Genomic DNA, 13,880 nt, shown 5'->3' on the forward strand with positions numbered 1-13,880 from the left:
TTTGCAGTTTTCACCACTGGAAACTGTAGTCAGGAGCTCAGAAGATCGTGTCTCCAAAACCAATCCCAAAAATAGCTAAAAGAGGGATTCTATGTACATGTGCTTTGCAACCTCAACATCTCAAGACTGGCCATTCGAACTTAGTTTTCTCTTTTCCTGTGAAACAATTTCTAAGATCATTGAGCTATGAAGTCTTGGATTGGCATTTCAGTGTAATTATTGATCCCTTCTGAGTGAAATAGGGGACTAGCAAGAACTTGCTGGAAGGCTGAGGTGGCACCTAATTTCAGATTGCTCCATTAGCGTGTAGAAAGTTGAGGACTTCATAAAGAACCCCTGGTATTGTTTGAAGATACTACAAATGTAAGTGCATACCATTTTCTAATGTCCATGGCTTATGCACTTTAGCTGTTTGACTATGTAACTTTTTAATGTAGAATTTTGCAGCAAACTGAGCTGAATTTCTTAATACTTAAAACATATTGCTAACTCAGAGTCCTGATTTTATTATTATTATTAGGAGTACAAAGCTTCGTCTTCTTTGGGTATACCAGAAGTGAGAGGAGGAAAAATCGTTAAACTCTGTGAGCAAAGTAATTCTAATTTTAAAGCTAAACAAATTTCTATGCTCCTGAGGTGCCTTTGGAATAATAGCTCTCAGTTATAACTATTTGGACAATGTTAACATACTGCTTTTATTTGAAATGGAAGAAGTCGGTATGGGCTGTGGTAAAGCATGTAGTATTTCAGGATGCCCTTATAAAGACTGGGGGAACTTCTAATGATTTTCCATCTCCTCATTCTCATACAATAAACTTGCCTTATTGATAAATTAGAATTTGAATTATAACACTGAGGCATGATACCCATCATGTTTCACTACACAGAAAATTAAAAGCTCTTGAAACGAGACACATTTACAAATCCTTTCTTGTCTTTATGTACTGGGTTGTACTGTGGATCATTGGTTATTTGCAACTGAAAAATATTCTGTAAAATTAAGGTTTGGGGGTTTTTTTTGGCTGCTGCTATTTCTGACAGACTGATTAGCGGTTCTTTCACTAGAAGAAATTAATGTCTAAAAGACAAGTTTGTCATAGCAGCTCTATTGAAGATGAATCTATTTTTTTAATCTTCCCTGCGTAAGGGAATCAACTGCTTGTCTAAAAACGTCAGCACCGTTTCAAAAATTGAGATAATGTTGTACAACCATAAGTGTAGGAGGTTCTTTTGGTTCTTTAGCTTTGTTCAAGATGTTGTGGCCCAAGGGGCTCCAAGCAGCACCTGGCTAGATTTGTTAATGATACACGATTTTAAATTGGCTCTTTGGCAAAGTATTCCCTTAGGGTGATCTGCTCTCATTGTGTTTGAGTACACAGAATGGGCATCCTGATGATGGTAAATATTTTGGCCTAATTTCTGAATGTAATAATTACCATATAATGCATTACCAGATTCTGTCTCTCTGGAGAGACCTTTCTTTGAGAAGGATGTATTGTTCATAATGCAAAATTGTTACAAAGCTTTTTTGCTGTTGTGAGAATCCAAACTATATAATGATGACTTAGGCCTTCCTTCTCTATGAGCAGCTGTTTAGCCGACTTTGTTCTTGCAGCATATGGGCAGAATATCTGCAAAAGAATTGTTTTTTTGTTTTGGCTTTTGGTGAAATCTTCATTGCTAGCAGCCTTCTCAAGATTCCACCTGTGCTGCTGGTTTGTTGTGAACTTGCTTGTAACAAAATATTCATAAGACACAGAAGCCTGTTAAAGTATTCCTCCTAAATCACTGCTTCTGTCTCAATGATCCAGACTCTACTCTTACTGGAAGATTATACTTTAAATAAATTAAAGTCTTGGATTGGGTAGGAGAAATGACTTAAATGCTTGAATACTTAAATACTTTTGAATGCCAAGTTTAAAGTCTTCTCTATTTTTGCCAATAGGGTACTAGAACAGAAAATGAAACTTCAATTGTGAAAGCTTCTGCAAGTGCCTTCACAAAAACTGAGCTTTCAGCTACACCAGAAAAGGTTTACTCTGGAGCACCTACAATTAAAGTAGGGTATGTATGGATAAAACTTGAAATGAGAGAGTCTGCAACTGGGTAAAAGGGGGAAGGGAGGAGTGGGAATCCAACCCCACAATGGAAACCTTTTTTGCCATTAGGACAAGGAATGTGGTGCAACAGGCTGCACAAAGAGGCTGTGCAGTCTCTGTCCTTGAAGGTTTTTGGGATCTGACTGGATAAAGCCCTGAGCAGCCTGGTCTGACCTCACAGCTGACCCTGATTGGAGCAAGAGGATGAAATAGAGACCTCCTGAGTCTCTTTTGAACTGAATTATCCTATGATTCCACATTAAAGAGTAAACAGCTGCAAAAACCCCAGTCTTGTCAAGCCTCTTAAAGGCTTTGTATTGTTCAGCCTTCCATGCTTTTTCTTTTCAGTTGGGTTTCTAAGTTGCCTAACCTTGATTTGCTGTTGTAAATGAACTGGTATCAGCAGTCAAATCTTGAGTATATTTTTTGTATACTCCTCTTTTGGAGACTCCATAGAACTGTAAATTCACTTCTGAGAAGACCACTGTAACTGCATGTCTTAACCTTGCTGTTCTTCAGTCTTAATTTAATTTCTGTTTCTTTTACTATGGGATGATGTGAACATGGCAGGGAAGGAAAATGTTTTGGTTAAGTATAGCATCTCTGAGAAGAGTTTAGTTCTCTAGAAAAGCGTATGGGGGAAAAGTTCAGATTGTGAACATGTGTCTAAGTAAATCTACTTACCTTTATGCCACAGTGATGCTTTCATTATGGTTTCTGACTAAAACATTGTCTGTAACTTGTGAGAGAGTTGATGCCTTCAGGATCTTTCAGTGCTTCCTGTTTTAGTCTCAGAAAATACGCCTGTTGTCTTGAAATATGCAATCAATATATCCAGACCATATAAGTAGGAAATGTTGATGTCTCAAATCTCTTTTTCAAATCAGACAAAGTGAGATCATTCGAGGGGTATATGCACCAGAAGACCTGTATATTTTTCCTCTAACTAGAGTTGGGGAATCACGCACGATAAAGGTCAACTTGCGGAATAATTCCTTTACAACACATGTGGTAAGTTTCACAGACAATTTTAAATAGATTTTCATAAGCCCTTCCAACAGTTCATCTGCGCTGTTTTTATTTACTCTTGATGGATTGCAGTAGTACAAGTCTTAGTTTGTTAGTTTCAAAAGTTAGTGTTATATTTGAAGAATTTTGCTGTCCTGTAATTTTTCCTTTTTCTTTTGTCTGACTGAATCACTAAGTGTATTTGTAATATATTTTCAACTGAAAAAAAGAATAGATTATAGTTTGCATAGATTTGTTATCTTGATTTATTTTATTTTTTAACGTAAAATATTGAGATGTGAATTCTTATTACTACATACAAATGTGTGCATGCTTCAATTTTAAACCCTTGCCCTGTGTAAAGCTGTATTTGTAAGTGACCTGATTTATCTTAAGCATGTCATAAATTGAATATGATAGGCTTAGATATAGTGCGCTTTCAAGCATTTTGTATTAAATTGCAGCTGAAATTTGTAAGTCCCAGAGAGCCTTTCTACATCAAGCACTCAAAATACTCTCTAAGGTGAGTAATGCATATGCTAACATTCTCTCCTAACAAAAAATTAAACAAGAAATTCAGTAAGATAAATATCTTCTCTGTACGTACAGTGCTGAAATGTAGATATAAGTACCTAACATTCTGGCTGTCTAGTTAAAGATTTTTTTAGTTAAAGGGTTTTTTCTTTCTTTTTTTCTTCTTTTTTTTTTCTTTTTTTGCTTAGCTGTACTCTATAATCTTGGTTAGAAGCAGAATGAGCCCACACAGTTATTTCTGCATCTGCCAATTTCTTCCCTGCAAATTGTTTCTAACAGTGCTGCTGCTTTTAATGCTAAGCCTAATGCTTCATTTAACCATTTGGCATGCTGTGCGCAATCAAGTCATTCCTTCCATTTATACTTTCTGCACAACAGACCAAGCAAATTGCCTTCATCATGCTTCTAATTTGACAAACCTGCAGAGCTGCATCAAAGATTCTCAGCAAATACAAGGTTTGAGCGGCCAGTGGAATTGCCTGGTCACACCAAGTATTTCAGCATATTACCTGCATAAAAAGAATTTTCAAGTTGGTGATGACAATCCCTCAAAATAAATCCAGTCATCTTTGGAGTTCATTACAACAAGTATTTGACAGTCTATTAGTCATCTCTTCAAGAAGTATAGCATCACACATGCTTCTCTGTAACAGTGGGATTGTCAGGAGGACAGAAATGCAACCATTTCATTAAAAGTCATATATATAGCATACATTCTCAGAGTTTAAACAGGTCCCCATTTGAAAGACAGGGAAGCGAAGGGTATATAGAACAGAAATTATGGACAAAATCATAAATGGAACTAGATGCTCTGGCTCCTAATCTAGTTTTGTATCTGCCAACAATACTTAGCATTTATAATAAAGACAACTCTGTGGTGGTGTTAGCCACAGGTATTCAAGGTATTCTTAAGGCCACTTAAAAGTGCAAAGTGTTATAAACCACTCAGACATGGGTTCCGGTGGCTTTATTTAACTGGCATCTTTTTACTAAACATGTCATATCAGATGGCACAGAAGGGCTTCTTATGGAGGCAGTGACTGAGATTAAATTTATTCAAATAAAGATGACTGGCTAGACCTGTCTGAGGCTGTACAGCTGCAGACAAAGGACAGGATAACTTGGCTGTTCCCGGAAAAGATGATGAGTAACTTCACTGGAAAACACTTAGATATTTAAAAAAAATTCTTGAGGAATGCTGTAAAAGCTATTTGTTACATTTTCTGTGAGAGATGATAAACTATTGCTTTTATCAAAAGTAGACTTAACAAGTTTAACATTCAGTCTACCATTTCTAAAGGTTATCAGCTGAATGTACTGCACCTTCTAATAATATTCTACAACCTTTTCTTCTAGTGACTTCGGCAGTTTTTTCTTCAGCTGTAAAATATTGGCCTTTCCTAGCTTTTTTAAGATTCATTCATCTGAAGCCAGCTTAGCTCTCTGAAGAAGCTATTCCATTTGAGAGCATAAAGCACAGAATAATTACTTGACTTGGATAGATGCTTTTAAAAAAGTGTTACAAGGACTTCTTTAAATGGCTTTTATTTGAGAACAGCATCAAGGAGGATGTCAGGAGAGCCAGTGTTAACAGCTTCTTTTTGAACTAGGTTAACTAGACATCTTACAAATAAGAGTGTAAAAACAAAGTACCACCTACCTTTTTGGACCAAAAAAGTGTCGTGATCTGTTGCATACTCTTCATTTCAAGGTCCAAATTTGAAAGCAATTCCAATTTTAAATCTGGATAATGGAATTCCAAGTTTGTATTTAATACCAAGAGTCTGACCTTTAGAAGCTGATATAATGCTTACCTGTTCTTGTTTAATTGGTTATGTCATTACAAGTATGCATATGTAGCATTGCTGATTCCTTTACTACAGTTTGCTCAGTTGAAAATAGTAACAGGCGTTATCCAAATACAGTATCTTGCACCCAAAACTGTAGGGGAGAACATTAGAAAACAGCTGACTTTTTAAAAACCTTTGGCTAAGTTTTGTTTCTGAAAGGACGACCAGGCTATGCTTGTCTAAAAACAGTTTGAAAAATAAGGTGTTTCTATGGTATTTCCGTCAGAAGCCATCTGAAATTAGTTGATTACAGGGTAGTATACATTTCATTACTATATATTTATTAAACTAAAAGGTAAAACTGTTTTGTGCTTGTCTAGTTATTTTTGTCATCAGTACCCACCATTCTGGGTGTCAGGAGTCACTATTCATTGACAATAGATCTGGTTACTGTGGCTTAGATGCTGCTTACTCATACTGTTTCTTTTAAACTTGCCTATTGTTGCTACTGTGTTTAGAGGCCTACAGTATTAGTAGGTCTATGAAGTAGGCTTCAGGCATACTTGACTTCTCAGAAATGCCACTTGAAACTGATGCAACAACCTATGAAGGCCATATAGTATTCATAGAGTAATTGAGTTGCAGGCATAGTGAAAAGTTTGAAGTAAAACTTTCTGTTAAGAGAAAACGCAGCGGAATTCTGCTTGTCCTGATACTATTCTTCTTGACTAGTTTCTGGCTATTGGGTTAGAGAAAAAGCCTCCAGAAATGCTTAATTTCTGAGAACATTTATGCTGTGTAGTAACCCAAAGAAGAGCTGTAGTAGCTGGAGTCAGAACTTTCCCATTTTGACATATGTAGGGCCAATATTATGATTTCCAAATGTAGAAGGGTAAGAGCACAGGCTGATTATTGTAGGTTGGATTAGTGTAGAGGAAAGGAAATATGAAAAGATAGGAACAAAGTAAAGAAAATTAGCACACTCCAGAGGATATTGGATAATACTAAATACTGTTAAGGGGAGAAAACTAAAGCTACAATAAAAGAAAACAAAGCTGTCTTTTCTTTCCTTGTCTTACTACGTGCTGCTGTTAATTTATTCCAGTATGTGCCTGTTACTTTTTCCTCTATGTTAGTGCTGGATATTTCTGTTGGATGTCATGGAATCCAGTATGCCGCCACTCGGTGTTTACAGCTTGTTGCTTGTGTAGCTTTATATCTTTAAAACATTTGCTTTAGGCTTTGACAGTTAAGACAGACACCCATTACATTTGATATGTTTTTATGCAATTTGAATAGGAGAGGAATTATATAACCTAAAAAGGTGTAATGTAAAATCTTTTCAACACCGTTTGAGGATGGGTATATTGACTTGCAATGATTCTACAAAATATTTCTTAATGTGGATGCTATGAGAAGTAATTGAAATTATTTTACTAGCTTCAAATTGGTGGAATTTCAAAAAGAATTGGAAATTTTGGTGTACTTGTTACGTGACTTCTGAAGGGACGTAATGTAGTAACTTTGCTCTAAATATAGTTTATTCACTGTCAATATTATTGAAAAGAGGCAGACCAAACTTACCTAGGTAAACTAGCAGCAATAAAGTATTGCAGTACTTTCTATAATCAGGAGGAAAGAATGACCTTTACAGTCAAAGTCCCTCAGGAGAATAAGGGATAATCAGATCTATAAAAATAAACTTGATGATCCAGTGCACCTACAGTGTACTATTTTGGTGAAAATCAAAGCTAGACAAGAATTTCTCTATCTGGCAGGATTTACTTGTTTATCAACAGAGAATATGAACATAATTGCCTTTTTACAGATCCCATCATTACATCAATGTGCCAGTCCAGTTCAAGCCAAAGGCAGAAGGAAAGTTTGAAGGTGTCTTCGTTGTGTTGACGACCAAATATGGCTCAGTTAATATACGGCTATGTGGTAAAGCTATTGCAAAAAATAGAACAGTTTTCTAACTTTATAATAATTTAGAACAGGCTTTTAACTGTTTGTGATCATCTAGAACAGTTTATGTAATTTAAAATATTCAAAGATTTGCCACCACATTTCCATATTAATGTCCTACTTGTTTTGCCCTGTGATGCTGCTTTGATGGAAAGTCTTCTGTAAGGTAAATTATGGTGCTTGTTTTCATAGTAAAAACACTGAGAAATAACATTGTATGTTTTAAAGTTATCATGTTCTAATTTATGTTTCCGCACTTTTGTTGAAACGGGAAGTTTTCTATTTTTGCAATTATTAGGAGTAGCTGGATACTGATATATTTTATTTTAAGCATTGTAAATACAGAAATAAAATCTATCTGTTAACAGTTGATTCTACCTCATTTCTGTCTTTGGTTAGAGAATTCCTTGCTGTAGGTGAGGGATCAAGCTGCCTACTCTTAGGCAATGCTAACTTGGAGGGGGGGAAGCTTTGGGGAGCTGGAGAAGGGATTGCAGTACAGAAGCCGATTTGTTAATATCATGTCTCCGTCTGGTAAATTTGGGACCAGATCGAAGATCTTACAGTCAGCCTCTAACTTTTCACACAGTTCAGTGGCAGGCATGAGCATTGTTTTAACTCTAACAATGCGAAAACAGTTTTAGTTAAACATGAGCAATACTGCATTCAGCCCTCCAGAACGATTCGTCTGACACAGTATTCTGTCTCTAGGTGTGGTGAAAAGATGTTGCTTTGAGAGACGACATAAGCTTGGCTCTGCTGCCTTGGGTTCACTCCTCTTGCATTTGCTCAGCATCTGCAGCCATTGGAGTAGGGATGGGAGGTAGATTTCCACCTATCCCTTATCTTGCATGTATGGACCTGTTTGTGAATATATCTGTTCACCTTTCTGACCCCCTTGACACCTTGTTTGCACAACCTCACCTGGAAAGCTCTTGAAGTTCACTGTCTGCCCTTTTAACAAAGTTTTTGGGGGTTCTTTTTGGTATGCTGAACTTGCTTCTTTCTAAATTTCTCTCCAGATCCTATATTGTAGGATTCAATGAATAACAGTTCCACAATCAGCTTACCCATTGTTACTATGTCCTTTGTACCCTTTGGTTCTGCCTGCTATTTTATTTCTGTAGCGTAGAGCTATATGTCTGAAGTTGCCTTAAGCTAGCAGTGTAGCTTTTTGACAGCATAGTTCTGTCATAGCATATGTACATTGTTCCTTTCTTCAGGTTGGTAGAACTGTGAGTGAAATTCCTTTCAATGTGAGATTGTTTAAATGCATTTTCAAACAATTGACATTTTGAAAAAAAAACGTGAGGCAAAACATCAAGAACCCAGTGCATTGCCTGTGATACATGCCACCAATGTTATATTAAAGTGTACTAAGCTGCTGTTTCTTCATAAAACCTTGTTTCTCAGCAGTCTGGAAACCAGGAAGGGAAGATTTACTGAAAGAAATTAACCTAGACATCAGAAGGCTTGCCACCTGCAGTCTAGTCTTACATGCTCAACTTGCTGGTAGTCTTTTCTGAATCGGTTTCTGGAGGGATTGATTAACCTTTACCTTTTTCTCAATAACTTTGCTTTCTCAGTAGAAATTGTCCTTAGATGACTGTCTGTTAATAAGGAACCTGGATCGCTGAGGAGGAAGGATCACTACGTTAATAAGAGCTATGTGATTTTGTACCTTTTACTATCCATTGGGATGTTTTTAGTAGTTCTTTCCACAAGGTTAGGTGACAGCCCCTCCTGTGGTAAGAATCTTTGTAAGACCGGTTTCCATAAGGATAAAAAAACTCTTAGAAGATATCCCAAATTTTTGTCAAAGAGTGATTGTGATTTTCAGTTTATTCCAGATTACTTACCTCTAAATTTAGAATTAAACCTTCATTACTTTGATGCCGGACCACCCTCTGTTCCTTCTCTATTAATAAAACAAGCCTCTTTAAAAAGATTCCTTGTTTCTGTCTGTGCCTAAGGAGTTGTAACAGCTGTCGGTATTGTCACAGAGAATTTCCCGCTAAGTAATGATCTTTGTAAAAGAGTGCCTTTGAATTGCAATAAGGAAGCCCAACTTTGGATAATTGTTTATTTGGTCTAAATTCAGAATCGTCTTTGTGTGGTGTTCCTGTGGTAGGCCTGCTGTCTGGGACTCTGTTCACACTTCTGTTATGGGCTTTTCTTGAATTCTTGAGATGAGAGCAACTGGGAGGAATGGTTCTGCATTCTTCCCTGTGTTACTGCCTGGATTGGACGTAAGGAAGGAAGAGGGTGCAGAATGTGCTGCTGTGGATACTCTGCTGAACTGTGCTTGTGTGTGTGCATAAATGTGTAAATATGTTTATGGGTGAAACACATTTTGAAGAATGATTATAAGCAAATGACCTGCCCTCATTATCCAGGGGAATCCTGTTTTGCAGGTGATGCTAAATATTCTGACATTTCTTTGCAGCTCATCTTGCTTGATTAATTTCTAATAACAATGACTTCCTTTGCAGTGGGAAAAGGAAGTTACAGGCTGGTAACTCCATGACGAGACTCTGTGCTGGAGAACATCCCTAGAGCACTTGTGCCAGCAGTTGTTTTGGCTGTTTGAATTATATTTGCTATACTTGTATTCATAAGACAAATCAAAATGATTCCAAGTGATATAAGAAGGATAGGTAATCTTCAAATATTTTAGCTGTTCTACTCCTGAGGCTCTTGTTTCACAAGTGTTTAACAGAAGTTTCTATTAGTACTACATGATGTGTAATTAACCTACCTGCTGAAGAATAAATTGTGCATGATTCCCCCCCCCCCCCCATACCCCCAATTTTAAGTGCTCCATACTATTTTGGTATGGTTACAACAGCCATTGGACATACTGGCAATAATTATGATCTCTAGACATGGACCTTGTCATATAGGAGTGTAAAGCAAATTATCTCTAGAGAAAGGAACATATGCTCTAGTGTGTGCAATGCAAACTCGAAGACAGATTTATGTGATCAGGGTTTGTTAAATTTTTATTTGGTTCTTTTTGGTGAGGCAGAGAAGGTGAGGAAGAGAGGGATACTTCAGTGGAAGCCCCAGTCTGACAGAGAGCTGATTCGTCAGTTCTAGATGAAGTTTTTCCCCAGTTATGAAAGTGCAAAAGCTGGAGCTCAGCCAATGTATTTTTACTTGCAAAGTGAAAACATCAGTGCGACTTTAAAAGTCTTGAGGAAGTCAAACTGCTTCCATTACTAGGCCATAAAATGAGACTGCTTCCTTCCCCCTTTCCCTATGGTTGCTTTCATCTACGTGGTAAACTTTTAGTCAAGACAATCTTGCTTTGGGTTGTGCAGCACTTACTATGAAGCAGCCTGATCTCTGCCTCTACACCTTTTAGGGATACAGAAAAACAGAATAATTCTAACCAGTTCTCAAAGACTGCAGATTTTATTAAGAGTTTAAACTATTTTCGATACTTTTGATGAAAGAATCAGAATTAGCTTTGGGTATAATTCTTCTCTCATTTTGGTCATTGTCAGTTTTTTCAGCTTTCTCCTGTTGTTGGATGCAATTCTTTGTCTCAGACTGGGAAGACTGGCTCAGACATCCCAAGCAGGCAAACTCAAAAAAACCCCCAAACAAATGCCAAACTATGTCTCTTTAATTATAGTAATCTTACTTGTTGGTTTTAAGGTTAGAGAGAAAATTCAGAAATAAATGATTTTTAAAAATTCATCAAGTGTCTAACACTGAGGATGGCTTTGTACCTGCTCAACCTAATTGGGATATTAGTAATCATAATTATTCAACAGCTTTGTAAAGTTTTCACATCATTGACTACAAATGGAGTTATAATACATTCTGTACACGTGCTTCAGTCTGTTTTGGAGATTGTTGCCCTGGCATCTGAAACTAATTAGTGTTCAGAAAACCTAGTAAAGGTGCATATCAAGGCCTGGCTGTCTGCAAAATTATTTTGATTGTGTGAAAGCTTAAAATGGTAAAGAAAATTTTGTGAGGGGGATTTGGTGTATAAAGTGAGTTATTGAGGGTAGTGGTGGCTTTTTGAAGTGGAGTATTAAAGACTGGGGCATTTCTGTGGTTGGAATGCCTGTTACATGAAATGCTGGTATATACTTGCTCTTCTGATTTGTGGAGGAGTTGGGGGGCTACAGTGCTATCGGAGTTGACTACGAGGTTAGTAGGTAGTGTATTTTATATATGTGAAGTTTGTTAGCTTTCTATATTATAGCATCTTTGGAAATGAGAAAAGGCATTATGGGAACAAAAGGCCTTGGGAGCTAATGACACAGTGGGCATTCGACATAAGATCAGTTGTCCCTGGGACTGTAATTGAATATCTTGACTTTTATTCACAGCTATCTTGTTCTAACTTTTTTCCTTTCCAAACTAGATGATAAAAGTTCGTACCTTACTGCTTTCATTGTATACCACAGATGAAGAGCATACATGTCTTAAAATCAGTAAAACAGATGTGAAATACTTGTGCGAAGAATCCACCTGCTTGCAGTCATGCCTCATGTTCAGTAAGATAACTTATTTTAAGTGTCAATGTTTGCATTATACCAATTTTCTCACCAAATTTACCAGTTAAGTAGAATATTGATTCTAGCTTCCCATTTGAAAATTTGACTTGGCTTTAACAGTAGAAGAGCTATTTTTCAAAGTGCTTATTAACATGAATGTTTTTCTTGACAGTATTCATTCTTTACAATGAATGTTTTTCTTTATAGTACTGCATTAGTTCACTGATACATCATGTACCATGGAATCTGCATTACAGGTTCTTAGGTAGTGGTAACTTAACTGTAGCGTGAACAAGTATTGCAAGCTGGAACACGATGGATTAAAAAGAGGGTTTTCATTAAATGATTTATTAATTTACTTAAACTGCTCCTTAAACCTTTTCAAACTGAATGTAATGTTGTGCTGACTCTATAGTAACAGCATGAAAACCTCGCAGCATAAGAAAGTTAAGATAGAAAATGAGCAATTCAGCTTCCAATAACATACCGTTTGATCACAAAGCTTTCCTAAGCATATCCTTCAAACTTGTGTGTTTTATTTTTGTTGTATGATTGTCTGAGGAATCTCTTAAATGAGCAGTTTTTAGATGTAAAATCAGATAGATATAAAGCACTTGGATTAAGTTTCTGTATATATTACCTGATCCTCTCCGAAAACTGGATGCCTGAGTTGGCACATTTTGGCTCTAGATGTTCCAATTTGAATATGTAAGATTTCTGCCCCTTCTCTCTGATTCTGGGAATGCATAATTTCCAAAGCTGCTCAAGAGCTCAGAAAGATGCAACTAAATCGTTTGTTCTGAATATTCAGTATATTTAGAAAAATCTGTTCCATCCTTATTCCCAAAATTCTCATCCTTTTTTTAATGGGGAGAAAAAGGAAAGTCCTGACAAGATGAAGCTTTTAATGTAAACCTGAAATAAAAAACCTGAAATTTTTAAAGCATAAGACACTTTGTAAAGCACTTTACCTGAATATTTTTCCTGATTAATGTATTCATTATTACTATTGTAGCTAATTACTTGAAATACTACTTCATGTCTATGGCTCAAAATACTGAATTCTGAAGTAGTTTGTGCTTGATTCCAGTGGCAGCTTGTTGTCTGGGAATGAGATTTTCAGGTATAGCTTTCCTCACAGGCTCTCATCTATTGCCACCTGCCTAAATCTGACAGTTGAGCACCAGCTGGGAGTTATGACCCAGAGAAGCATAAAAGGGCTGGAGAGAGACAAAATGATCCATCAAGTCCTACTTGTAAGTCAGGTCTCCAAACATGCATTTTCTACCCTATAAATTCAAAATTAAAATACTAATGGGTGTTCTTTTGTATTCATCCAACAATTGGTTCATTAGGTAGGTATGTACAAAGAGGCTCTGCTTGTCAATGCTGTTTGGCTCTAAAAGGAGGAAAAATCGGTAGGGGTTAGGCTAGTCGTGAAATGCCCCCACCCCTTTTTTACCTTCCTTCCATGTTTGTTCTATGAGGCTGGCGGTAGGTAATACTCATCCTGCATAGAGCTGGTTTTCATTGTGAGTATTCTGTCACTAGTCACAGCTGTCAGGTATGTCAGTCATGTAGTATTGTGGTGGTGTCAGAGACATAATCAGAGAGATTAGGTGGACACAAAGAGCTCTGAATGAGGTGGTAATTGCGTTCAGGGGGAAAAGAGAGTTAAAGAAAGAAACTTTCCTTTCTCACAAGATCCATTAAAGAGGTGACAGCTAATATATTAAAGCTGGAACAAGATAATTGTGGTAAGAATCTTTGTGTGTTCTCCCTAAAATGCAATGTGCTCACAATAAATATTCAAATGCTTATTTTGTGTTGTGAATACCAGATAACCATTTACAGTGAAATGCAACCTCTTTCAGAAAGTTCAAATTCATTGCCAAGAATGTTCTAGGAACAGTTATAAAACTCAAAAGGAATATTGGTGCTATGCTGAATCACAAAAATGCCAT

General features: G+C 36.7%; 1 protein-coding gene across 4 annotated transcripts in view; it reads left to right on the top strand.

Annotated features, from left to right (window-relative positions):
• Nucleotides 1-7,770, top strand: part of CEP192 (centrosomal protein 192) — a 65,380-nt gene extending 57,610 nt beyond the window's left edge. For 3 of the 4 annotated variants that reach the window (XM_030496810.2, XM_030496801.2, XM_030496794.2), the window contains 4 exons: nucleotides 1,946-2,064; nucleotides 2,987-3,110; nucleotides 3,572-3,630; nucleotides 7,260-7,769. In XM_030496810.2, the coding sequence (XP_030352670.1) occupies nucleotides 1,946-2,064; nucleotides 2,987-3,110; nucleotides 3,572-3,630; nucleotides 7,260-7,410 (453 nt within the window). In that variant the 3' untranslated portion in view covers nucleotides 7,411-7,769. Of the gene's footprint in view, nucleotides 1-1,945; nucleotides 2,065-2,986; nucleotides 3,111-3,571; nucleotides 3,631-7,259 lie in introns of all 4 variants that reach the window. The other variant, XM_030496786.1, reaches the window with a different exon arrangement.
• Nucleotides 7,771-13,880: the final 6,110 nt, after the last annotated feature.

This window comes from Strigops habroptila, chromosome 1, assembly GCF_004027225.2.
Source record: "Strigops habroptila isolate Jane chromosome 1, bStrHab1.2.pri, whole genome shotgun sequence".
Taxonomy (NCBI): Eukaryota; Metazoa; Chordata; class Aves; order Psittaciformes; family Psittacidae; genus Strigops; species Strigops habroptila.